This window comes from Hyperoodon ampullatus (genome assembly GCF_949752795.1).
Source record: "Hyperoodon ampullatus genome assembly, chromosome: 2".
NCBI classification, from domain to species: Eukaryota; Metazoa; Chordata; class Mammalia; order Artiodactyla; family Ziphiidae; genus Hyperoodon; species Hyperoodon ampullatus.
Window position 1 is genome coordinate 110,334,197 of NC_136915.1, and position 27,360 is coordinate 110,361,556.

Sequence of the window (27,360 nt, forward strand, 5' to 3'; positions counted from 1 at the left end):
CTTGGCTACGGGCCACTGTAGCTAGGTTTTCTCCATGGACCAAGTACTAAGCACTTCCCAGATGATCAGAGATTAGTCTGCACTGTTGGGGATGATGGAGAAATGCAGTGGAGCAGCCTAGATAAGGGAGAGGGTAAAATTGTGGTATCTGCTGTCAAATCGTCCTATTTCTGTTTGCAATATTTTTCCTTTTTCTGAGTCCCTTTGTGAATCAGGTGCTAACAATAAGCTGCTATTGTGTGCCATTTCAAAGCTTTAGCTTAACTATAGAGGGACCAAGTGTTATTTTAGATGTGTTTTGTGTGTGTTCTTGGTGCATACATTGACTTTAATTCCTTCTTTTATTCTTTCCTGTTCAGGGAGTGGAGGTTAACTGTGTAGAAAATATGCAGGCCCAACCACCTCAGTCTCTGTGTAGAAAATATGCAGGCCCAACCACCTCAGTCTCTGAGGTAACTTCTTCTTGAGGGCGGGGAGTTTCCATCCATCACTCCCTTCTGAGCATACAGAGTCCCTACTGTTTGGGGGAACTGTTTAGAGTTTCTTATTATTCTTTTTTTGTAAGAGCCTATCATTCCCACCCAGTAAAATATCTAATACAGCCCAAGTCATTTTTGATGATGGGCTCTCTGAGATAGGGAGTTAAAGGGGGGGTTGGGATAGGGAGAGAGAGAAGGGTAATGTCTAGAAAGGGGTGGGTGGCAAAAGGGCATTTGTTTTTATTTACTTGGAATAGACCTTTTAGCATCCCAGAGAAGGGAAATAGGACTTGATCTCTAATTGTATTGCCATAGAGAGAATGGTAGGTCAGGATCCCTTGAAGTAGTTAGATTAAATATTAAAGACATGAATGGCAGTACCATTGTATGATTTTGCATATTTTTCTGAATCAGCCATGGAAGTTGGAAAAATGTTGCTAGATCTTCTGGGTTTGGGGATTCCAACTGGCTTATTGGTAAGGTTGGATTACAGAGAATCAAACAGACAAGTGGTTCAAAGATGCTACTTGAGCAGGAGAAACCTGAAGCCTAGGATGATTGCCTACTTTAAAATAAAGATGCTTTAATAATATCAGTATTAATATAGGAATATTAGACCCTACATTTACATTTTGGTTTTAAGCTTTCCCCTAAAAAGGAGAAAGAAATATATCTTAACATTTCTGTTCTTGTTCCTGGCTTCAGGGAAATTACTTACAAATGTATAAATGTACATTCCCTTCCTATCACTACCTCTGTGGGATCCCTTAATTGTAATGCCAGAGTTGAGGTCTCTTAATTGAAATATGGGAGAACTTGGCTTTAGGTTTTCTGTATATTGAACTCAGCACCTTAAAAGATGTTATTTTTCTCTGTCAGATCTGTGTTTCATAATTTTTGCCTTTGCCTCTCCCCCTTTTTCAGCCTTAGCACTGCATTATTAAAATGTTTGTGTCTGCTCAGTAATATTAGAAATCTGTGGCATGCAAAATGACTTTCTTTCTTTATATTGCTGTAAAAGACATGAATTTAACAGAGGGCTCTCCAGTTGAAGTTAGGTATTTTGTGACCAGGGCATTTTTAACACCCCTTTGCTGCACATATATACTGTGTACATTTATAAACACATATGAATTTTCCCACTTTTCTCTTTGTTTATTTGAAGTTGAACTCTAAAGTACCTGGTAAAAGCTGGAAATATTTTTATTTCATTAAAAACATTAGAGAGGGTTTCTTTCAATTGAGTAAAGGCACTGAGGAAGAAAAAGCATTACTTTGGCCCTTTTTCTGAGGCATGCTCAACCAGCAGTAATGAGAAACCTGAGGAGTGAGGCCCTAGGGAGAGCTAGTACCTAGCTTTGCAGAGATTTCTTTAGCATACAGTGTGATGACATCGGTAAACTGAAAGATTCAGAGCAGGGTCAGGGGTAGAGATGGAGCTGCCTTTCCGCAGAGCAAACCTTTCAGCTCCTATGGTAGCTGTTTTGACTGGCATTTGTATAATTTCTTACACCTCTGAAAAGGAAAGAAACCCTAGATAAAGTTCCATGGCAGAAGGAGCAGACATTCTATGCATCTGCTTCCCAGTTTAGACATCTCGGCCTTTTAAGGAATGATCATTTTGAGAAAGCTTCTGTGGCTCTTTCCTAACAAACAACATTGTGGACCCCCAGAGCTAGAAGACATGAGGCATATAGTGAACTATTCCCAGAAGTTTAATATTGAGTGGGAATTGGTTTTTGTCCAGATTTGTTGGAGAATGGCCTCCTATTCTCTACTTGTTATATAGACATCTCTGTATGGCCAGAAAAGGAGCTTTAGAATGGAATACATATTAAGACCGCCTATGTGCTGCTCTAGGCTCTTATCTATTTCCACTTTATGTGATATTTTCCCCTTCTGAGTTAGTACTCTATTTCCTATGACAATATATTTAACAAGAGACCAGGAGCAAGAAGGATGTGAACTCGAATTAAGTAGCTTTGAACCTCTGGTGCTGCCTTTTTTTTTTTTTTTAAGCCTCTCTTAAGATTAGGAGGTGGGGTGATATCCCTAGACTCCAGACTACTACATAGCAATTTGGCTTGTTAATGGCAGGAAATTGTGATTCCCTGTCTCTCTCCTCCCCTTTCCCCTCTAACTACTTCTGCCTCTGTGACCCCATTGTTCTTATCTCATTGAGTCTTTCCCAGGCACTAGAATTTAATTAATAGGTCATTTCTAATCTATGTGCCTTGTCTTTCCTCTTTCTGTTCCCCTCCTTCCCTACCACATATTTTATGTTTATTCTTAAGTGGTTTGTTTCTGAGAATTAATCTAGGTCATACTCTATATCCTGTGCTTCCTAGTTGGTCTCAGGCATCTTGCTCTATCAACAGTAATGATAGCAGCAGCTCCCTTCTCTGGCTTTTCCCTGTGTACTGTCCTTCTGCCAAGGCCATTTGTATTGGGGGGAGCAGAGAAAGGGTAGGTGGGGTGCCTAGCTTCTCAAAACATCTTCAGTTTTTCAGGTTGTCTAACAGCTTTATGTACAGTATGTTTTAAGAAAACTTAAGTATACTTCTCTTTTTTATTTAGGATTTTAATTAAATAGGGTTTGATTCTGATGAGCAAGTTTGTGTGTGTGTGTGTGTGTGTGAGCATTTGTGTGTATGTACACCTATACAGATCTATATTATATATACAATTTTTGTACTATCATTTAAAATAAAAAATGTTTCTTACTAAAATGTCAAAGTCTTACCATTTCAGGTGTCACTGAAATTTTTTCCATCTCCTGAGCAAAAATTGTATCTACTCCCTGGTCACAGATAATCCTTAAGAGCAAGTTTTCCCCGTCCTACTGAGCTAATGAGGGTGGAGCAGTGGGAGGGTGGTTTTTTTTGGGGGGGGCATCTTCTTTCCCCTCTTTGGTGCCTCTTCTGACCCATTCACACTCTCTACCTTTTCCTTATCTAGCTACTCCTCAGCTGGTGTTCTTAACAGGCAGAGCAAGTTGAGGTAAGAACTGAAGTGAGAATGGAGAGAACTTTTGACTGACTTATTAATTTACATCTTCTTTCCTTCTTTTATCCCCTACTCCCTTCCCTAAAAGCAAACAACTAAGAAAGGAGAATAGTAGCTGAAGTAAATGATTCTGTGCCTTGTGTGCGAGTAAAGTCAATGCCAAGATAAGGGGCGGGGTACGGGAAGAACATCAGGCCCAGGGAGGCTTGGACATAGTGCATTTGCTCTGCTGGCTTCTAAGCTACTCTTAGTTAATAAGGTGCTTTTTGTTATCTCAGTCTAATTCAGCACATATTTATTAAGTAAATATGCATAGCAGTCTGGTTGTGGCGCAATCCCTGTTGATAGCCAGGGTTGAACAGACCCACTTGGCTGGCTACTTGGTCTAGTGTATAGTGTTCTCAAAAGCTGCTCCATTGGCAATAAAGATTCCTTTCTCAGATAAAGGAGGGTAGGGCTTCCCTGGTGGCGCAGTGGTTAAGAATCCACCTGCCAACGCAGGGGACCTGGGTTCGAGCCCTGGTCCGGGAAGATGCCACGGAGCAACTAAGCCTGTGCGCCACAACTACCGAGCCTGCACTCTAGAGCCCACGCACCACAACTAATGTAGCCCACGTGCCTAGAGTCCCTGCTCCGCAACAAGAGAAGCCACTGTAATGAGAAACCCGCGCACTGCAAAGAAGAGTAGCCCCTGCTCGCCGCAACTAGAGAAAGCCCGCGTGCAGCAACGAAGACCCAACACAGCCAAAAATAAAAAATAAATTAAATTAATAAATTTAAAATAAATAAATGAGGGTAATACCAAAGTCAAGGACATATAAGTATCAGTGTTCAACATTAGAGTCTCCAGGTAAGCTCTCAAAGTCAATATTTAGGAAATTGAACACTTACCATGTACTAGGCTGCATGTAGATAATTGCTTTTTGGTAAACAATACTGTGTACATATTAACTATAAGGTACATCTGGCAGGTACCTCATAAATGTATATATGGTCTTTGCTCTGCCGAGAGAAAAAGAGCAGGAACTCAAAAAGCCTTGAGAAGCAAAGAACTGAAAGTGTTGAATTAAAATCCTAGCAAGAGGGTTTCCCTGGTGGCGCAGTGGTTTAGAATCCGCCTGCTAAGGCAGGGGACACGGGTTCGAGCCCTGGTCTTCCGGGAAGATTCCACATGCCGCGGAGCAACTAAGCCCGTGCGCCACAATTACTGAGCCTGCGCTCTAGAGCCCAGGAGCCACAACTACTGAGCCCACTTGCCACAACTACTGAAACCTGCGCGCCTAGAGCCCGTGCTCCACAACAAGAGAAGCCACCGCAATGAGAAGCCCGCGCACCGCAACGAAGAGTAGACCCCGCTCACCACAACTAGAGAAAGCCTGCGCGCAGCAACAAAGACCCAGTGCAGCCAAAAATAAAAAAAAAATCCTAGTGAGAAAAATCATCAGGCATATGGGAAAGTTGGAAGGGAACTGGAGAGATAGGAACCTAGAGTTCTCTGAAGGGTAAATATTCTTAAATGATGGAAAAAACCATGAACTAGGGCAACTTGCCTAAGATTTTCTCTCTCTGTGAAAATGAGCCCTCTACTCCAAGATCAGTAGGTAGAAAATACAAGAGAAGGTCGAAGTGGGAGCAGCCTAGTGATAATTACACCTATGTAGGAGTTTCTGCAAGATGTCTGATAGCTAACAGTAAGTTTAGACTATAGGGGACCCCTGAGCCAGGTGTGGGGCTGCACTCTGCTACCATAAACAGTCCTAAAGTTTAAGAAAGTTCTTACTGTAAAGTAAAATGATATTTTAGAGAGAGGCCAATATCATAAATAATAATATGCTTTTAGTTTGTGCTACGTGTCCGTCAATGAGCTAGGAACTTTGCATGCACACAAACATACCTATCTTGCAAGGTGTGTATTATCTTCATTATATAGATATTAAAAAACAGGCTGTTGCTTTGCCCCAAGTCCCTCAGCTTAAAAATTTTTTTTCTTTCTAAAACTACAGTTTCTACATAGAGTTAGTAGTGTTTTTTCCTCTGTAGTTTGTCCTTTAGTCACAATACCATCTCACTTGACTTTGGGCAGCTTAATTCATCTCAAATTGCAGTTAAGAAACTGGAGAGAAGTAAATTCTCCAAGCAGCCTTTCTAGCAAAATCCCCAAAGTAAGTTTTGCTCCAAAACTAATTCAGGAGGCATCTCCGTAAAGCTGCTGGTCAGACACTTGAGCAAGGAGAGTCAAAGATAACCTCTCTTGCAGGAAATGGATGGGGTCTTCATCTCTAGGTGTGCTGGATTCTTCTGTCTTTGCTTTAGATCACTTTCCCTCCTACCTGTATCTCGTTTTCTATCCTGGGAGGCTAACCTGTATGAATTTCATCAACGGGTTCCCTGTGCTTTGGCTTCCAGTTGGATTCAGTCAGTAGGGAGCTCTGGGCAGGAGACTGGATGGAGACAAAAGACTGAAATCAGTGTATTGATTTCCCAGGTTCCCTCCCTTGGGGTCACCTGGACCTAGCTGTATCCTTTGATTAAAGGCCACTGCTCCACTCAATGCAATCTCTCCTTCCAAGTCTCAGTACCCATTACCTCCCTTTGTCCTTTCAGGTGTAAGGCTGTTACTAGCCTCCAGTTACTGACCTATCCCTTGCCAACACTTTTTAAAAGGAGCCCTTCATTATTTTGAGCATGTCAACTATTTTCTGTTGGGACCCTAATACACCTGGTAAAGATAGGTGATCTTTTGGATTCGTAGACTTCATATTTTATCCATGTACTTCAATCTTACTCTCATACATGTGACCTTAAATTCTTATGAGTCAACAGTTCTGAAGGGTCAACTGCTGGATTAAGTAACAGAGAGTGACTCACACCTGTGTGGTTCCCAAGTGTGGGGTAGTAGCATCAAGGAGACATAAATCTGAGAGATAATAATAGCTCAGGCCCCTATGACTTAGCTACCAAATAACCCAAGATGCTGAACAGCTTTTCAAGCTTTGTGACTGTGGAACCTTCTGTGTTCAGGTCCCCAAAACTTTATACAAGCTGTTGGACTCTGCCTACCGGGGCCCTGGTTTCTCCATAACCTCCCAGGATACCTCTGAGAAATCAGCTTAGAAATCCGTCAGGATGACAACTATATCCTGTTGGCACATTCTGTTTTTTCTAAAGACAAAGTCTGAGCTAATATCCTAATTTTAGAAAAAGACTATCAGGGCTTCCCTGGTGGCACAGTAGTTAAGAATCCACCTGCCAATGCAGGGGACACGGGTTCAAGCCCTGGTCCACAAAGATCCCACATGCTGTGGAGCAGCTAAGCCTGTGTGCCACAACTACTGAGCTTGCACTCTAGAGCCCGCAAGCCACAACTACTGAGCCCACATGCCACAACTACTGAAGCCTGCGTGCCTAGAGCCCATGCTCAGCAATAAGAGAAGCCACCACAATGAGAAGCCCATGCACCACAACGAAGAGTAGCCCCCGCTCACCGCAACTAGAGAAGGCCTGCATGCAGCAACGAAGACCCAACACAGCCAAAAATAAATAAATAAAATAAATAAATTTATTTTAAAAAGACTATCAGCAGGGCTTCCCTGGTGGCGCAGTGGTTGAGAGTCCGCCTGCTGATGCAGGGGAGACGGGTTCGTGCCCCAGTCCGGGAGGATCCCACGTGCCGCGGAGCGGCTGGGCCCGTGAGCCATGGCCCTGAGCCTGCGCGTCCGGAGCCTGTGCTCCGCAACGGGAGAGGCCACAACAGTGAGAAGCCCACGTACCGCAAAAAAAAAAAAAAAAAAAAAAAAAAAAAGACTATCAGCAGATTCCTGAGTTAGGATCACGTTTATCCCTATGTTGATAGTGATAATAATTTCTTTCAGTTTATCCCTAATTTATTATTCACTGCTCTCTGTCAGGATGAGGTGTTTCAGGATGAGTGTTAATGAATTGCATTCTTAATAGTCTATTTTGGGCAAATAACCGTTGCCCACAAAGCACTTAATTTAAGCCTATATATTTATATGGTGCTTTATAAACCCCATGTTGGCATATGTTCTTTCCATACTTTACAAAAGAAATTGAGGTGCAGAGAGGTTAGTGGAATTGCCAAGGTCACCCATAAAATTATTAAGTGGCAGAGTCCAAGGACTGTTGCTCTCACTGCAACATAGTTGCTTTCACTAGCCCTGAGAAGGTTCTGAGAGTCCAGCTTAGGCATTCTTGGCTAGAGAAGTTGCCATAGTGTTTTTGTTTGTTTGTTAATATTTATTTTTGGCTGCGTCAGGTCTTAGTTGCTGCAGGCGGGATCTTTCGTTGCCACACGGGCTTAGTTGCCCCATAGCATGTGAGATCTCAGCGTCCCCTGCGCTGGAAAGCGGATTCTCAACCACTGGACCACCAGGAAAGTCCCCATAGTTTAGAAATACTAATAAATGAACATCCTTTACAATTAAACTGAAACCAGGACTTTAACCTGTAAATCGTTGCTTCCTGCAGAGTCACGAGGTTAAATTTCTATTGTACTTCTCTTTTGGGTCTACATTTAAACCTGAGGATCTTCTACCCCTTTGTGACTACCTTCAGGGCAAGAACTGAAGTATCTGTGAGACTTGGCCCTTAGAGGGCTATGAAAGGTTGCAGTCTTAGAATTTTTCTTTGTCCTGGCTTGGTTTGAAAAGGATAATGAAGTCAGGTGACTGGAAAGATTCTTTACTTCTTCCTTTCTCTCCTCCACTATCTAGCAACTAGCAATGATTTCAAAGTATCCCGGTTTAAGTAAGGCATCCAGTGAGAAAAAATTGAGATCTAAAGGACCTCTCCAATCCGGTGAAACAAGCTCCAAGCAGAAAGCGGGTAGACTCTGGAGGACAGCCAAATTTGGTGGAACAAGCTATCCGACGTGTGAGAAGTGTTCAGAGGGCATTTAAAAACCTTGAGGGTAAAATCTATAAACGAAGTTTGTAAGGATACAAAGGGAAACGGATTGCTGAGTAGAAGCAGATCGCAAAGTTAGGAATAATAGCCCAGGGTGAGTTTGAAGGAACCACCATCTCACAAGATACCATGTTTTCTCCTTTAGAAAGGGTTTTCACGTACATTATCGTACTTGAGCCTCTCAACCCCATTTTTCAGGTGAGGAAACGGAGGCTTAGGGTAGAGCTTTGACTAGGCAGGATCACAAGCAGTAAAGGGCGGAGCTAGAAACCATCTCAGGGTTCTTCAAACTGTTCCCAGCGGATTCCCGCCGAGGGCTTTTAGGCAAAAAACCGGGAGAGGAACTGGCGAGGCTTCCTTAGCTGCAAGGCGTGGTCTGGCCTCCAGGCGGCGCCAGCGGCAGGGCGCCCTAGGGCTCCAACCCGGTGGATATCCCCGCCACGCACCGGTAAAAACCAGACTTGTAAATCCGCAAAAGCAGCCACCGCCCGCGCGAGGCCTTAAGCGTCTTTAGCTCCAGGTAGTGGGCGGGGCAGGCCGTCCTGCTCGTCCCTCTCATTGGCCCCCTGGAGTAACGGACAGGTATCTGCACCCAGCCCGGGCCAGAGGAACCTCACGACGCATGCTAGCTGATCTTCGGCGCGCGGGGCTCGAGTGCGGCCCGGGAGTCCGCGAGAGGAAGCTACGCATGCGTGCAATAAAATACGCTTCTCGGCACCCCTCTGGCTCCGCGAAGGGGAACTGCTCCTTAGGGAACTTCTGGGGCAAACCCCTAACTTCACCAGGACTTTGCTGGGTTTTTTTTTTGCAGCCTACCCCTCTTGCGACCCAGGTTTTTCCAGCCAAATTCCCTTTATGACAAGATTTCCTGATGTGAAACTTAAGTCACTTACGCTGCAGCTTCATTTTATTTCTCCAAAAATACCCTCCCCCCACCCCATAGAGCATTCTACGAAAAAGTCCCTCTTATCTCGGTCCAGAAACGTGCTCGGAGTACCCTCCCTAACCCCACCTAAATTCTACCCGGGGTCTCCTGGGCCCTGGTTCATCTCCACGCACCATTTCTTTGCTTGCCTCCTTCAGGAAATCTTTCCTGATAAACCCCGGTGGGAGCGCAGCCATCCCAATTACTCGGGAGAGAGCTCAAGGCCAAGTGGAAGGCAGAGATTCTGGAGAAAAAGGGCTCAGAGCAGCCGACCAACACCCGCCCCGCCCCCTCCGCGAGTAAAGTCAGGCAGCGGCTCGGGGACACAGCTGTATTGGGAAGGGGAGGCTCCTACACAGTAGGAGGAGGCACGTCCCAGGAGGCCCGAGGACTCTGTACACAACGGGCGTGGCGCAGCCCCGTCCGTCCGCCGTGCGGCCCGCCCGGGGCCCAGTCTGTGGAGGCCCGCAGGGGCAAGTTAAGGCAGCTTGGCTGAGGGAGGTGGGGGAGTGGGAGTGTGCCAGTTCCCCCCGAAAAGCTGGCTCACTGAGGGGGCGAGCTTCTCACCTCCCACTCCTCTCTCGAGGACAGGGGGAAAGACAGTCGGCAGTCAATAAATAAACCCGGGGCGGCAGGGACCCCGGGAGACTCTCAGAGTCCAGGAAGGCTGGAGGTGTGGAACAAGGAGAGAGGGAGGTGACCTGTCCTTGGAGATGCGTCCACGCTCACGGCCTTTGAGGGCATGGGCCTCGAGGGTCCCATTTGAGGCCTTGGAGCAGCTCCCTTTAAAAGTTAAAATGGTTGCCACTAGGGACGGCCGACTGCGAGGAAGCCCCGACGAGGGGAGGCTTCAGGGGCACCTGGGGCTTCTCGACGTCCACCCTCTTCAGGGCGCGGCCCCGGTGCCCCTCAGGCCGGCCCAGGTACAGGAGGTGTCTCCCGGCACCCCCGGAGAACCTGGAGGGGCCTCCCGAGGGCACTCGGGTGAGCAGCGCGGGGGGTGCACGGTGCGTGGAGAAGGGCAACCTCCGGCTGCCGCCCACCCCGAGCCGGGGAGCTGGGGCGGAGAGAGCAGGCCGGGTGGCGGGGGTCGGGCGCTTGCCCTCCGGGGGCACGTCCAGCCTCCGAGGCGTGGCACAGTCCCGGGGGAGCAGGCAGGGGCCGGCAAAGAGGGTGGGGGCGGGGGCGGGCTCGGGCGGCAGCGCCCGCGAGGTGAAAGGGGCGGCGGCCGGGGGCTCGGCCTCCTTCCTGGGCGGCTGCGGGCCGTGCAGGTAGCGCAGCAGTTCCTCCAGGGTGGTGACTTCCACGGCGTGCCCGGGACAGCCGGGCGGCGGCGGCCTCACCAGCACGCGCGGCGCGGGGCCGCCCGCCGTGTTCCCGCCCCGGGCGCGGCCCCGGCCCTCCTTGGCGTTGTTCCCGTTCTGGTTCCACTCCCAGGGACCCCCGGCGTGGCGGAGGTGCTTGACCGGCAGCTCCGGCGTGGACTCCGGGGTGGGCAGGCAGGCCAGCTCCGGCGGGGGTACGCCCTCGGGAGGAGGCAGGAAGGTGGTGTAGAGCTGGGGTGTCTGTGCGCCCCCTCCGTCCTTGGACGTTGGCTGCGGCTCTGGGCCCGCCCCATGCAGACGGGCCAAGCTGCGAAGGGAGAGAGGGCGCGGGAGCCCCGCAGTCTCGATATCCTTGCTCCGACGTCTGTGGGCGCGGCGACAAGCGCAGGAGACCAGGAGGCCAGAGACCGAGGCGCCCAGGGCGAACGCTGCGGCCACACAGGCCAGGAGGAGTGGGATGGGGACGGCGCGGGAGACTGAGGCTGGCGGGAGGTCCCGTCGCACGCCTGCCGACCGAGAGGAAGGAGGGAGGAGGGAGGCTCAGCGAAGGTGGGCCAGCGGGATGGCAGGTTCCGAAGTGTCGCCTCTCTCCTGCTGCTGCTCAGCTCCAACGCAGCTTTGACCCTCTTTAGGAATCACCTCCCCTGACCCCTCAACACACACAACCCACCGAACTACCTTTCACACGCAAGCCAGAGCTTGAGCCTGGGGAGTCCCCATCCCAGCTCTGGCCCCTGTAGCCATGCCAAGAGCAACTGCCAAACTCTGCCCGTGCTGAGGGAGGCGGGGCTGGGAGGGGAGGCTCCAAACAGGCATTATTAGTGAGCACCAAACAGCGATCAGTGAGGGGCTTAGAATTCTTCAAGAATCAGCAGCCCCACACTTCACTCCTATCCCTCCCAGCCAGCCCCCTTACCCTGAGTGTGAGCTCCAAGAGTGGAAGACTGGGGCCGGGGGTGGGCATCACTGGGGGGACTTGGGGTCTCAGGGGAAGGGCCAGGATTCAGAAGCACTGGTGACAGAGACCAGGTCAGAGCCAGTGAGGCTCCTGCTCTCCACCTCTGATACCCATTCAGCGGGTCCCCGCACCCCCTTTGGAGCCCAAAGGTCCAGAACTGCAGCCTTCATTTTCCTCTGGAAATGGGGAAGGGCTCACCATGCAAGGCATTCTTTCATTTATTTGTTCAAAAACTATCTATTAAGCACCCTATTATGTGCCAAGCACTGAGCTATATGCTAGGTATTTGGAGGATGCTAACCCTTTTCTGAGACTCTCGCAGGGTGTCCAGGGTGCTGGTCTGCTGCTGCCATGGGGCACAGACTTGGGTGAGTGTGGGCTGAGCAAGGTGAAGTTTGGACAATAGAACTCACCATAAGCAGAATCCCCTGTCCCAGACTGACTCCCAGTAGCTCCATCTATGAAAAAGGGAGAGAGGGGGTGAAGATGGGGGCAGAGGGAAGCTTCATGAAGAACTGATGGGCATGACTGTACCACAGAAGGAGAGAAAGACAAAAGCCCACACCTGGGATGGTGTCTATGGCCGTCAGAGCCATGCGCAACAATGGCTACAGCTACCCCTGCCGCTTCTGTTTACCTTGGCAGTCATCATGCTCCATGGATTCCTGGTTCCCAGCTGGATGCACATCAATCCTAGGAGGAAATGGAGGTGGCTCAGTGCAGGTATACATCTTGCCCCCATCCCCCACCCTAGCCCTCAGCTTCCTCTCTTAGTGGGGAACTTTCTCCTCAGGAGATCCAGGAGCCTCTCACTTACCCACCAGGTCCCCTGATATCCACACAGCCTCTGGAGCTGTCCCATCCACAGTATGGGTCCTGAGAAGCCAGACAGCTCCTAGGGAAAACTGAGTCATGTGAGGCTGGGACCCTCTCCACCCTAATCACATTCCATTCCCCTGCCTCTTCCACTCTCACCCTGGCCTGCAGGAGGCTCTTAGCCTGATACTCCCATCCTATCCACCCCAATCCCTAGTCCAGTCCCTGGTTACTGCCCACCTGCAGAATGCTTGAGATACCCACCCCCAAACCATCCCCTGCCATTTCCCTGCCACCCACAGTGCCTGTGTTCCTATGTGCCTGCAGGCCCAGAGAGCCCACCCAGGCAGGGCCTGACCTCAGGTCCCTCTCACCTCCGACAGGCCCCATGCCGGGCACATCGACTGAGAGGGAGGTAGATGATACAGCCAGAAAAAGCCACAAAGAGCCTGTGACCTTCAGTGTCCAGCTCCAGCCCTGTGACCCGCCGTGCTGTTTGGGTTGCCCGCTTCCCACTGCACCTAGAGTGAGGCCAGAAGGAATCAGAGATGGAGCAGGTGAGGCTCCTTTTTCCCTTGGTGAGTTAAAGAACAGAAGGGGGGGAGGCACACAAGCAACTGAGTAAACTCATAGGGCTACTCTGCCCCAATACACTGTCCAGCTTCTCGCCAAGGCCCTCTCTCTTCCCCACAACTTCCAATACTGGAGTCCCCACCCCATCCCCACATCCCCATCTACCACTCCACATCCCATCCCTGCTCTGCAGGGGGCCTGCTGGACAAAGGGCTCACCGGGAGGGGCTGTAGGCATCGATCTCTTCCAACAGAATGGGCTCAGGGCCCCCAGATTGCCCCCATGGGGGCAGCACCTTCAGCACTGTCCCATCGTTGGAGCCAAGGAACAGGACTGTGGTATTACTGTAGGGACCAGCCATGCCATCCACAGCTACCTGGGTCAGTAGGGCCCTGGAGGGATAGGCCTCAGGTCAGGACAACCTGACCAGTGGAAGCTTGAGTGTTTCAAGGACAGCGCATGTGTCTGGGTACCCCCTTCTCTGCCCTTCCCCCAGCCCAGTGTTTCCTTCTTAGCTCTCTCCCTTCCACTTTCACGGGTTCTTCCTCCTACCAATATGATTTACCTTGTGGGGTCAGGGAAAGAGAGTGGCTGAGGGGGGGGAAGGCAGTGGTCAGCATTTTCTAGTCCCATACCTGCTGGTGAGGGTGAGCAGAGGTTGATGGGTGGCAGGTGGCACGGCAGGGTCCAGGAGTGGGTGAGCCTTGATGAAGGTCAGGACATCATCAGGGAGGTCTCGAGAAGAGGGGAACAATGCAGCTCCACCTACTCCTGCACAGGATCCTGGCCTGGTGGACACAAAGGAAGAGGGAGCCTTAGGGCAGGGAGCTGGGGCTTAGTTAGGCTCTGTGACCACCACCTACCCCCTGCTCCCAAACATGATTGGTAACCCTTGTTCCGCCTACATGCAGACATTCACACTACTGCTTCCCTTCCCTGCTGCCAACCCACTACAGCCCCCTCCCCAGGCCTTGGACACCTTGCCCTCTCCTCATAATCCCATTTGGGGAGGAGACACTGCTTGTTTCTACCTCCACAAAGGCCACCCCCACCCTGCGTACCTGGGGGAGGGGACCCTGTCCTCAGACACGGGGGTCCAGGCCCCATCCAGACTCCTCTGCTCCTTGAACTTTCCCTCAAAGCCACGTTCAATATCATCCAGGTAGAAGGCACAGACCGCAGAGCCGGGGATGCTGAGGGAGCCAGAAAAGGACGTGGGCTAGGTGTTGGAAGGGACAGCACAGTTCCTCCTAGGTAAGACATGGCAGCTCCCCTTCATACACCGTATTAGGGCGGAGCCTAAGAGGTTGGGGCAGCCCCTGGGGGCCACGCTAGGAGAAAAACGGTGGGCAGAACAGCAAACTGGCTTAGAGTGGAGCTTCTGCTCACTGCCCTCATCCGTAGGCGTTGAGAGAGGAACTTGGATGCTGGTGGGGCAGGGGACAGATTGGGCCACATTGGTTAGTGTGGTACCAACCTATTGGCCTGGGTGGTGAAGACCCCAAAGAGAGCAGAGCGGCCATACAAGTTCACAGGCCCTGTCAAGGCCTGTAAGACGTCAAAATAGAAGGTAGAGTCCCCAGGGACAGAGCAGTTGAGCCGCAGCTTCAGGAAAGATGTCCAGTGGCGGTCCAAGGCCCGAGGTGAGCCGCCCATGTCACGCTTACACACACGGGCCACACGGGAGAACTGTACCTGTGTGTGGGAGAGTTGGAGACGAGGAGAACGGTGAGAGAGAGCCCCAGGGCCAGCAGGGTGAGAGCAATGTGGTGAGTTAGAGCACCACGAGACAAATGTTAGGGGCACAGCAAAGGAAGGGTGTGGTCGGTCAATGTGGGTCAAGGTGAGGGACCTAGCAGGATGCGGGGGCAGAGGCCTGGGGGGCTACTCCAAGTTGTGGCCTCAGAGTCCAGGGGATTGCATTGTGGAGATTAGGGCCAGGAGCCCCTAATCTCCCCTGAATGACTGGCTCCTCACCATCCAGCAGAGCCCTCTAGCTACCCACCCCTGGTGCCCACTTCCTTACCCTCCCCAGCCGGGCGTCCTCCACAGAGACTTCTCGGAAGAAGAAGTAGACATGGTCTCCATGCTCCAAAGCGTGGACAAAGTGTGGCTCTGAAGGGGGAGTGACAGGAAAGGTACGGAAGAGAAACTACACCTGTTCAGAAACTCCTGGCCCCCCACAGCCTCTCCCCTCTGCATACATGCTCACCACTACCACCATCTGCCTGCCATCGACCGCCCCCTGCACCTCCTCCCCAAGAGCAGCCTCCCTGCCCTAGGCCCGCCCTGACCTCGGAGCCACTTGGAGTCGTACTTGGCGGAGCGGAGTGGGGGCTGAGGCCCAAGGCTTCTGTAAACCACAGCGTCACTGGCCTGGAAATCCGCGGCTGTGGCTGAATACAGGCTGCCCTCTGGAGGGGTAGGGTGGGGTCAGGGGGCCGCTCAGGGATCTGTATCTTGGCTCTTCTTGGGCCTCCCACACCCCTCCCTTGGCCTGACCCTGGCCCCTACCTTAACCCTCCACTCAGGAGCATGGGGGAAAGACCAAATTAGGAAAGGGGCTAACATGGGAGTTCCCTCCAGCCACATGCCTGCTGCTCACATGCCCAGGTGCACACCTGCAAAGACGGCCACGTTGGACTGTGTGGCATCAAAGGGGCATCGAGCCTGCCCACTCAGCTCCTCACCCTCCTGCTGCAGCGAAGTTATCTGGAGGCAGAGGAAACAGGTTCTTGGACCCCTTGGGATGTTGCGAGTCCGGCTCCATAGCCCACTTCCTCATGTCCCCTTGCCTCCTTGCTCCACCCCTTCCGGACCCCTCCCCTCTGGGCACTCCTGTTCCCCTACCCCTGCTGGTCCATCCCCACTGAACTGATTGCCCAGCTTGGGTTCTTCTCCCACTCCAGTCCTGATGCCCCGCCCTCGCCTTTGTACCCCATAGCTGCGGCACACGGGGCTGAATGAGTTCGTTCCACAGGCAAGGAGTGTCTGGGAGTCCCAGGGAACGAGAACACGAATGTAGTTGTAGCACTCATCCTAGAAAATCCAGAATCCTCGGTCAGTGACAGGGCTCCCTGGGACTGGGATGGGGTGGGGGTCACAGGAAGTAGGGCTACTCCACTTGAGCCAGGTAGAGCAGTGTGGGGTAAAGTCCCAACTAAGCTATCTACTCCTAGTCCTGTGGCCTTGGGCAAGTTCTTTGGCCTCTCAGAGCCTCACTTTCCTTTTGTGTGAGGTGTGTAAAGGAAGCTAAAAATCATGAATTCCCTTTCCTGTACATTTTCTTCTGCGGACCAAGATGAGAGAAGTAGGGGGGGAATTGGGCACAGTGGAGGGCCACTTAGACAGAGCCTGGAGGCAGGGTCATCTGCTTCCCTCAAGATTCTCATCCCACTCCTCACCGTCAGCTTCCCCCGCACGGCACAGTTCTCCATGTCTTGACTCCTCCATGTTAGATACTGGCGGGAGAAGTAGAAGGGGAAAAATCATGGGGCAACCTGGAACCACCTCACATTATGGCTCCTCTTGGAGTCTCCTACGTACCCACTTGATCCTGGTTAGAGCTTTCCCAGCCTCATCTCCATGCCTCAACCTCCTCCCACACAGCCCCTCACCTTGTTGGGCACTAGCCCCTCCCCTTCCTCTTGGGCTTGAAGATCGAAGGAGAAAACGTGATCCCTGAAGAGACAGGCAAGGAAGGATCAGAGCCAAGCCATGGATCCCCACCTGAACTCCTGAGCCTCCCACCTTGCCCGTGTTCAGCTGCTCAGGGACAAACAGTGCCCTCTCTCCTCCCCCTTACTCCACAACTTGGCCGTTGTGCTCTGGGTCCTAGCATGCCCATGTCCCATGGCTTATACACCTGCATGTGTCCCCTGCAAGATGCTGCAGTGGCCATGCAGGTCCCATGCCTGCCCAGGAGCAGGCCTGTCAGCCCCACAATGGTGCCACAGCCAGTTTACCGCGCAGCCACGAGCAAGGTCCGGTTCAAGGTCAGGAATCTCTGAAAGTCCAGCCCAAGTTCTGCAACCACAGCATCATCCTCCAGGCCCCGGAACCAGGATAATGGGGAAATACCTAGAAGGCACAGAGAGGTGGGTGCTGAGGACCAGCCAGAATACCACGTACTCCCTCAACACCCTCTCCAACCAGATGAAACCCAGCCACGGACATAAAATGGATATGTGAGATGAGTTGTGAGGTATTAATAAAGCTATTAATAAGGCTATTAATAAATGTAATACCAGCTAACTCTGAGCATTTAACCTCTGCCAAGCACTATGTTAGCATGTTAGATGCATTGTCTCACTTCAGACAACAACCCTATGAGGTAGGTACTAACATTGGCCCCATCTTACAGATGAGGAACCTGAGGCTTAAAGCCATTAAGAAATTTGCACAGCTCATTTAGCTTGGAAGTGGCAGGCACCCCAATTGAGATCCAGGTCTGTCTGACTCCAGAATTGAGCCCAACCCCTTCTTGGAACTGCCTTAGGGCTAGCAATTCCCTTTCACTCCCACATTGTACACTGTCCCATGTGGACAATTTACTCACCCCATTTCTCCCAGCCCTCTCTTTGCACCCTCCCCTCAAGGCTCGTCACAGGCCACCTCAGCCCTCCAAGGTTTCTGCCTCCTCTGACCAACTCCAGCATCCACCTGGCCTGATCATGGAAACCACAGTCATCAGCGTTCAAAGGGACCCCAGGGTTCAGAGAGAGATGATTTAACATTCGTCTGGTGCTTCGAACCACGTCTGGCACGTGTCTGCTGCTCTTATCTCTCCCCCAACAGTTACTCCCAATAACCTAACTGCCATTCCTTCATCCTTAAAATTACTCTAAATCCTGCATATATAACAGGAACCTGCAAACAGATAAAGGTCCTTCTCAGAAAAAGTTGGCTGGTGGTTTCCCTCACGGTGGGACCTAGACTTGGTAGTGATAATGTGGTGGAGAGGGAGGTAAGAGGTGTTGGGAACCACTGAATTAGTCCCAAGCCTTCATTTTGTAGCTAATAATAATAGCAAACATATATAAATCATTTACTTTGTGCCAGACAGTGTTCTCAGAACTTTACCTGTATTACCTCATTTAATCCCTAAATAACTCTATGAGGTAGAATACTATTATTAGTAGTGTTTTTGTTTGTTTGGCTGCACTGCATGGCTTGCAGGATCTTAGTTCCCCAACCAGGGATTGAACACGGGCCACCACAGTGAAAGCACCAAGTCCTAACCATTGGACCACCAGGGAATTCCCGGTAAAATACTATGACTATCTTCATTTTGCAGATGAGGAGACTGAGGCAAAGAAAGGTTAAATAACTTGAAGAGCTCACACAGCTAGTGAGCAGCTTCGCAGGGATTTAAACCTGCTAAGGTTTGGTCTGGCCGAGAATCCACATTCTTTATCACTGAACAATGCTGCCTGGAAGTGAAGGACGTAGGCCCACAGATGAGAAGTGACTGACCTGAGGTGCCAGCTCACTCTACCTGTCTTCTCCCCTTTTCTGGTCAGGCTCTTAGCTTCCTTGAGACTGAGAGACTTCCTGCACCTTGCCACCCATACAAGGGGTCTCAGCGTCTACCTGCCAAGACTGAGTGCTGAGCTCATATAGAGGGGGCGAGGTACCAAGCACTCACCTTGCAGGTCAGAGGTCAGCAGAGGGAGGGGGTCCTGGGGGAAGGCAGCCTGGGTGTGGGGAAGTGAGAGCAGCAACAGCAGTAGCAGCAAGGGCATGAAGTGGGGGTCACGGGGCATCCTGTGTGGGGCAGCTCAGGCCCCAGGGGGTGCCCCCTCACCCATATGCTGGCCCTGAAAGAGAAGACAGAAAAGTGGGGGAAGGGGTCAAATTTCCTCCACCTTCTGAAGCAGGCGGACTCCTTCCCAGGTCTATCCCCAGAAGACCCAGTGCAGTAGGGAGAAGAACCCTCTCTCTGGCACTGCCTCAGTCCCAGCCAGCTGTCACTGTCACTCAAGGCCCTTCGCTGTCCAACTGGCCCAAACTGGCTGGTACGAAGCCTGCCAGCATGACCCCAGGTAAGGACAGGACCCGCCTGCTCCCCCTCCCAGCCTTCTCACTCAGCCTTTTCTCCTCTCTCCTGACTGGGCCTGGGACATTCAGTAGGTGACACCTCGTGGCCCCCCTCTTGCTAACCTCTTCCCAGCTATAATTAGACACTGAAGGCTTAAAATTATAAATAGTGACTCCTTGGCACTGGGGAGGAGGAAGAGGGCACCATGTCTGCCTTCCCCCCTCCCTCACGGACCCCCATGGCACCCGGGAGCAATTTAGGCGCCGTGCCCTGGTAGAGGCAGCTGCGAAGCAGCCATCATTGTCTAGGGTTGAGGAAGAACAGAGTTGGGGAGGCAGCCTAGGGGTCTTTGTCCTGGTCTAAGCTTACGCTTCTGGGGCCCTTCCCATTGCTAGGGAGAAGCTGAGTGAGTAGGGAGGGGAGTGGGGGAGGGGGGCTGTCTTAGCCAAAAATGAATCTGCATCAAAGCCAGATCAGAGGCTAAATTTAGCTCTGGCCGCAGCTGTCTGCCCGACCACTGTGCCCCCTCCCAGCCTCCCTAGCCCCCTGTTCCTTCCCTGACTCCTAAGAACCACTGCATGTGCTTAATGTGGGGAAGAGCAGACCCACCCGCTATGAGGAGCCATGCATAGAAGGGGCTATACTGGTGAGGAGATATGGCTGAACATGTCTCTCCTTCCCTTCCCTTCCCTCTTCGGACTGCCTTGGAATGAAAATATAAATAATTCAATGACAGCCAGGCGATTGTAGCCCGAAGTCCAGGAAAAGATAGATGTGGTGGCAGGGACGGTGAGACAGCCCTCCTTCCCACCCATCAGCTTCCATCAGCCTCCCCCAGCCAAGCTGACCCTGGCTGGAACCCACAGTGGGAGGTGTACACCAGCTTCCTGCCTTCCCCTGAAGTTGAAGTGAAGGGCTCAGTAGGCTCGGGAAATCAGGTCAGGAAGGGTGAGACTCCTTCCTTTCTGTGAACAGACAGTTATCCTTCACTAATCCTTAGTTGCCTGTCCCACCATGTCCCCTAAAGAAGAGACCCTGGGCTTCCAGGCTTAGCCCATTCCATCTCCCCAACAACTCCACTCTCGGAGTCAGGACCCAAGTGTACCCCACCCCCAATCCAGCGTCACTGGTGGGGAGGCTGACGCCAGATGGGGTCCCAAGAGAGCTGGAGGAGGGGAAGGGGTAGGAGCACCTAATGATGACGCCCTCCCCAGGGGCAGAGCAGTCAGCTAGCTAAAGACCCTCTGGTGCTGAAAGGCCAAGCCTCCCTCTGCCACCCCTGCCCCATGTTTCCGATGTTGGTGCTCCCAGGGGAAGAGAAAGGGACACAGCTTGTCTCCTATCCTCCCCCTCCTGTCCCCCCCACAACAGGTTGCCCTGGGCAACTGGTATCTTCACCCAGGAAACAACTTCAGTCTCAGGCAAGTGCGGAGAACACTCAGACCCTCTTTCTGCTCCCAGGCCATGCCTGTTTCCATCCCCTGCCCTCAGGAGCTGTTGCCCTTTCCTTACCTGGGGTAGTGACTCCTGTGGGGGTTTGAGGGGGATAGGAGACCTCTGACCTGCTGGAAGAAGGGACAGAAGGAGGGAAGAGGCTGAGCCATACCTCCTTACCACATCCAATAAAAGTGAATGTGAACATTCAGGAGAAGTCTAATGAGGCCAGGGTAGGGGAGATGCTGCCCTGGGAGTGGGGGGCACATTGACATTGAGCTTGATTACAAAGGTGCTGGTTGCTTCATGCCCAGAGATGTGAGGGCAGGGGCTGGGGCTGGCCCCTACCCAGAAACTCCTGGAACTGCAGGACCAGTCTTGGGAAAAGGGGTGACTGGGAGAGTTTGGAGGGCATGACGACCACTCCCACATTAAAACCTTCAGAATCCAGCAGGCTTCTTAGCAAAAGCTCCCTAGCTGGGGACAATAGAGGCTAATTTGCATCTCATTTGCATGCTCTTCATTTCTAGGCAAAATGCTCTGATAGCAAGCACCCCCCAGCCCCTTCCTTCTTCCCTGAGAGCAGTCCCTGCCTCCCTCCCACCCAATCTCTCTCCACCCTACCCCCCACCTTAGACTGGATTAGTCCAGCCTCTAAAAACACTTGGTTGGCCATTGCATTGGCCCCCTAGACTTAACTATGACATATCTTTAAAGGGGCTTCCCATAGCTGATTTTAGGGAGCAGCATCTGAGCGGCCCCCATCCGACCCCTGGCTTGGGGAAAGGTTTACCCTGCCGGGACCAATCCCAGCTGCTTCATACCCCCCATCTGGAGCGAATCGGGGAGGCCTGGCCGGCTCTTTCTCCCCTTCCTAGGTTCTCCCCTTGCTGGGAAGAGGAAACAGCCCTTCTGTCTCCTCCTGGTCCCGCAGCCACCTCTGGGGAGTGGCCCGGGTCAAAGCCAGATTCTAGCGGGGGCTGGGGAAGGGATGGAGAAGGGGAGACTGGGCGGGGGACAATAGCAGGAAGCCCTCGGGCTGGTCGCCCGCCCCAGTCCACCTTCCTCTAAGGAGCGGGGGGCGCGCCAAGGAGCCTCACGGAACGGGCACGTTCCCTTCTCCAAGACAGTTCCCCCACCACCCTTAGCTCTCAGCCCCAGGCTTGCTACCTACCCTCCCTCCCACCCAGCCCCCAACGAGGATAATCCAGGTGTCTAGAGCCTCGCATGAGGTGGGCCTGAGGCCAGGGGCTCTACGTGTCTCCCCCTCACTGGATCTGGGGCTCCGAGAGGGGCGGGTAGGAGAGTCTGGGCCGGGACCGGGTCCCAGAGCCACGTTAGCGGGAGGAGGGGCTGGAGGGGCCTGCAGGCGCAGACCGAATGGGGATGGGAGCGGGGGTTGGGGAGTGGAGGCGGGTCTCCGAGGCCAGGGAAACAGGGCCAGAGGCTTGGAACCGATGAGGGCGGGCCTGGGGCCAGGGCTGAGCGGGTCCGCGGGCTCGAGATGCAGTCACCAGCTGGGCTCTCCTCCTTGGGAGACCTCGGTCTAACAAAGCCCCAGGGCGAGTGGGGTGAAGGAAGGATATGGGCACTAGGACTGGTGTTCTCAGGGGCCCCACTCCCGACTCTATGCCCAAGCCAACCCCCTGGGAGGTTCTCAGACTCCCGCTTGCACAAGGACAGAGGTGCAGCTGTAACACCAAAGTCTGGAACGACGTGTTCCCCTTCCCATCCCTGCAGGGGCAACGAGAGGGTCCAGTTCCCCACGGGTCTCGAAGCCTTAATTTCTCTGCTGGAGCGGAAAGAGACCAGGTTTTTCCACCCTCTGTACGGTGCGCGCCTCAAATAATCCCTTTCGCGCTCCCCAGTCCAAGGGGTGCGACTCAGAGAAGCCGGGTCGCAAGAGGTGCCCAGACCCTGCGCCCCACAGTCCCGTGACGGGGCTCGGCCACGGTCCCCTCTTCCCTCCACGCACCCCAACTCCGCTGACCCTCTCCGTCAACCAAGCACACATCGCTCTGGCACCCTCCCAGGCGGGTCCCTCTGGCACTTCGGAAGCTTGCCCCCAGCCTTAGGCGCCCCGATCCTCCCCGACGCCCTGCAGCCCCAGCCCTGCTCCGGGGTACTTGCTCCGAGATCCGGGTCAGTGGAATAGAGATCTCAGCGGGCGGGCAGCGGCCGCGCACCGCGCCGAGTTCGCAATCGGTGGTTGGGGCTCTAGCGAGACGTGATGAACGTCTGAATTGGATGGAGCTTGGATCTGGGCTCCCGGGCGCTGTCAGGTCGGGTGAGCCCTGGGTCCCAGTCGCAAACCCCACTCCCGCCGCGGCTCCGCGGAGGAAAACAATGCGACCGCCCGGAGCTCTGGGCCGGGCCCCAGCCGCCCCGCCCGCCTCCTGGCCGGACCCGCCTCCGACCCGCCTCGGGGTCTGCACCAACTAATCCGACTCTCGGAGGCCGGCTAGACACCGCCTTCTCGACACCTCTCCACCAATAGCCCTCGGAGGAGGAGGGGCGCCGGGAGCACCGCCCACCGAGAAGGCCTGGCCGGGAGGTTGAGCTGGAGACCAAAGCCAGGCGCCAGATCCACTGACAGTCGCTGAGACCCGGACGGAGGAGGGGGTCACACGCTTTAACATGGAGAGGCCCTGGGGAGAAATCTCACAACAAGAGAGGAAGGAACAGCAGCTGGGAGGAGAGACAGGAAACCCGAGGACCTCGGCTGGGCTGGGCTGTCAGAGCCGGCGTGACCCTCCCTCCCTCCTTTCTCCTCTCCAGTGGCTTTGGCTACCCTGCTCCTGGGTACACCTCTCCCCTACTCCGCCCCCAAACCTCTGTTCCTCCTCTCTACTCTTTTTAAATCAACCCCTTTATTTCTTCCCATGTGCCTCCTCTGGTTCATCCTGACCCGGATAAGGGAGGCCTAGCATGCACTTGAAGACTCGAGGCCTGGGAAAGGAAAGGAAGATGTCGCCAGGAAGTTTTCCTTATCCCCATCATCTCCCCTCCCACCCCTACTGTCAAAGCAAGATGGGGTTGGGCCAGCTGGCTAGGAACTAAGGAGCCAGGAAGCCAGGGTGGCCAGCAGTGAGGATGTTGGTTGATGGAAAAGGACAGGTGAGTGGGGCTGAAACCAAAAGAGAGATGTGGAGATCGGGACCAACTGACTCAGAGAGTCACACAGGAAGAGGAGCAACACGGAGACCTGAAAGAGGGAAAGTAACCAGCTGCCCCAGCACCACATAGACTTACTGCCCCGCAGACAAGGATTAGTGATGTCCCATCTTTCCTCAGAGGGCCCTGGACATCCCTCCAAACAGCAGAACTAACTGCTCCTTCTCCATCCCCACCCTCCATAAAGACCCTTTGATTCCAGGAATGTCAGTGGGGAGGAAGAATGAGGCTACTTCAAACATCACTGCTTGGCTCCCACCTGCTAAGATTCTTCCCTGTGTGGGGACTGGGACAAAAGACGTTCTCAAAATTCCTAGGATAGTGGGTGGCATGGGAGACATTGACATTATTGGACAGTTTTATCTAAGCGGGCGCCCCCCACACACACACACACAAACATGGCCTGGTCTCTGGACTGAAGGAAAAGAGGGGCAGGGGTTTGCTACTTCCAGACAGTCTTTAATGGACTGAGATCAGGGTGGGTAGCATCACTGACTGGGCTAAGCCCCAAAGTAAGCAAGAGATATAAACATATACACACACAATCACAGAGACAGAAATGGAAGGTGAACCAATGAGATAAACAGAATCAGAAACAATGGAACAATACTTACACAAAGTTAACTGCAGGGGGGTCTTGGGTCCAATGTAATTCAGTGGTCAGTCGGGGCTGTTTTAAAGGCTGGAAAGAGGTTTTGGGGAGAAAGACACCTCAAAATACAGAGGCACTCAGAGATTGAAAGAAATGTCCCCAGCTCCTAGCACAGGGCTTAGGTATTAAAAATATGTGCTTATTGAATAGATTAGTGAATGGGGATTAAGGTATAACTCATTTAAAGTTTTAGGGCCCAACTAAAATCTCAATTCCATCCAATACATATTAAGCACTTACTTCAAATACAACCCACTGTGGGATATAGTCCCAGTCTTTAAGAAAATGACCATCTATTTGAACTAAAACAAGACTTACATGTACTAAATGATTAAAAAGCAATACCAAGGGACTTCCCTGGTGGCGCAGTGGTTAAGAGTCCGCCTGCCAATGCAGGGGACACTGGTTTGAGCCCTGGTCTGGGAAGATCCCACGTGCTGCGGAGCAGCTAAGCCTGGGCGCTGCAACTACTGAGCCCTCGTGCCACAACTACTGAAGCCCACGCCTGTGCTCCACAACAAGAAAAGCCAATGCAATGAGAAGCCAACGTACCGCAATGAGGAGTAGCCCCCACTCGCCACATCTAGAGAAAGCCTGTGTGCACCAATGAAGACCCAATGCAGCCAAAAGTAAATAAATAAAATAAATTTTAAAAAAACGATACCAAGTCTCAAAAAAAAACAACCCCCCCAAAGCTACACTGAATATAATTCATAAATGAAAGAAAAGACAATAAGTGCTCTTCATAGTAACTGCAGGGAACGATGTTGGATACATTTTATCACGGAGGCAGGGAGAACTTTGGTGGGAGTTGGCTTGGTACAAAAGAAAGGAGAAAATCTTCCAAAGAACGTAGTTTCAGCAAAAGTTTTTACTTGGTAAACGTGGAGCCTGAAGCATAGATAGCAAAAGGGCCTGTGTGACTGATATGTAAGAGAGATACTAGTTAGAAGCAGAGGACAGGGGAAGAGGGAGACAAACTATGGAAGGCCTGGAATACCAAGGTGAGTAGGTTAAAAAATTTGATAGGAAAAGGACATCATTTCGAGTTCTTGAATAAAGGTGTTACTGTCAAAATGCTTTATTTTAGCAAGATAAGGAAAACTTCTGGTAAGAAAACAGGAAGGTTCAAAGATGAGGGGAGAGAGGCAGTGAGACAAGGATGGTGGCATTGGGTATGGAAAGAAATGGAAGAGTCTTAGAGCTGTTTCAAAGGACAAATCCTACTCCCCAGGGTCTTCTGGAGAAAATCACAGTCCCACAGATTGGAGCCTTTAATAAATTCAGGATCTCCAAGCTTGGAAAATTACCCTCTCCCAACCCCTACAAGTAGCTGTGTCAAATCCTTTCTCAAGTTCCTTTCCTCACAGCTTCCTTGCTCATCTTAGCAGAACCCACATCCGTCTTCAGAGAAAAATAGAGATAATAAAGTGAGCATCCCACCAACATTTTGCCCTCTAGAGATGCACTTAGCTGCATTCTCACATCTCTCTCCTCCCAGCAGGTGGGGCGTCTGTACTGCTTGTCTAAGGTTCACCTTTCTGCTTTACTGTAAGCTCCATTCACACAGGGCCCAGCTGTCTTGTCTCTCTCACCGCAGTTATCCTTTGCAGTTAGCACAGTGCCTGGCACTTTGCAGCTATTAACTAGTAACACATTGGTTGAACAAATCCGACTCTATATCTCCTACTTAGGTGCTTTATGCCACATGTCTTCAAATACTTTCTCCTTCCTTTATTTCTAATCTCTCCTTTTCTACTGACGTCTTCCCTTCTGCATATACACATGCTCAAATATCTCCCATGATGAAAAGAAAAAAAAATTCTAAACTTTCTCTTAATCCTTGCCTGTATTTAGTCAACACTCAATTTATCTCTTTCCTTCACAGCTAAATTTGTAGAGTCATCTCTTCTTGCTGTACCATTTTTCCCCCTTCCCAATCTCTTCTCAATCATTTTCGTTTTGGTCCCCCATCACTCCATTGAGATTGTCCTCATCCAGGCCAATAATGACCTCCTTGTCACATTCAATGAACAGCTCTTCAGTCTTTATCCTTTGGCCCTCTTTATGGCATTTGGCCCTGTTGACCCTTCCTTCCTTGAAATACTCTCCTCTTTTGGCTCCTGAGTCCTTCTTTCTTTCAACAAAGACTAGGGACTTAATAGATACATTTTTTAGGGCTTCCCAGGTGGCACAGTGATTGGGAGTACGCCTGCCGATGCAGGGGACACGGGTTCGTGCCCCGGTCCGGGAAGATCCCACGTGCCGCGGAGCGGCTGGGCCCGTGAGCCATGGACGCTGAGCCTGCACGTTGGGAGCCTGTGCTCCGCAACGGGAGAGGCCACAACAGTGAGAGGCCCGCGTACCGCAAAAAAAAAAAAAAAAAAAAAAAGATAACGTAGGTGAAATGTTTTGTAAATCTCAAAGTGTTTCACACATTCAAGACATCATTTAACCAGATTTTTGCTTGCTCAGAGGAAGCACTGTGAACTTAATTGTCCAGGTGAACAGTGAGGACCCCAGAGTCTAGAATATATGTAGTCAAGACTGCTTGCTCCTCCTCCACATGGCCAGAAACGCTGCAATTTTCAATTGTCGGCTTTTTTGTTTTCCTTCTCTTCCCTCATTATTTGTGTTAATTCTCATTGTTATCAGTGTTCTTGCTTCTAAAAGCTCCTCTTTCCTCTTTTAATTTGCTACTAATTATATGCTGTGGGTTCAGAGAAGATTACTAGAAATAGGTATAGATTAAGAGAAAATAAAAGAAAGACTTCCCCATGAGTGAAACAAACGAACATTATTGCATGTGACTGTTATGTTGCTACCATTTCCCCCTTATCTCCTGGTTATTGGATGTGTTTTGAATTTCTTCTTTCAGCAAATATTTATTGAGCACAGTAGTGCCAGGCACTAAAGCATAACCCCTGCCCTCATGGAGTTTACAGCCTAGTAGGGAGGCAGTTAATAAAATCACAAATTACAATAAAGAGTAATTATCATGATAAGGGAGGTATGGGGTTCTACAGGACTATGGAATACAGGGGTGCTGTGT

At 51.6% G+C, this 27,360-nt stretch overlaps 1 protein-coding gene across 3 annotated transcripts; it reads right to left on the reverse strand.

Moving 5' to 3' along the window:
* Positions 1–9,660: 9,660 nt before the first annotated feature.
* SEMA6C (semaphorin 6C) lies at positions 9,661–18,773 on the reverse strand (the record flags this gene model as incomplete). 3 transcript variants are annotated; one of them, XM_079727476.1, is made up of 18 exons in its annotated part: positions 9,661–11,167; positions 11,578–11,673; positions 12,033–12,077; positions 12,257–12,312; positions 12,437–12,514; positions 12,810–12,956; positions 13,227–13,400; positions 13,644–13,796; positions 14,070–14,201; positions 14,486–14,703; positions 15,035–15,123; positions 15,303–15,422; positions 15,630–15,720; positions 15,946–16,047; positions 16,413–16,469; positions 16,626–16,689; positions 16,974–17,088; positions 18,656–18,773. In XM_079727476.1, the coding sequence occupies 18 exons, from the start codon at positions 18,771–18,773 to the stop codon at positions 10,122–10,124; spliced, it is 2,901 nt and encodes a 966-aa protein (XP_079583602.1). In that variant the 3' UTR covers positions 9,661–10,121. The 3 variants fall into 3 exon arrangements, with proteins under 3 accessions (XP_079583602.1, XP_079583604.1, XP_079583603.1); XM_079727478.1 differs by lacking the exon at positions 15,303–15,422; XM_079727477.1 differs by lacking the exon at positions 11,578–11,673.
* Between the last annotated feature and the right edge of the window lie 8,587 nt (positions 18,774–27,360).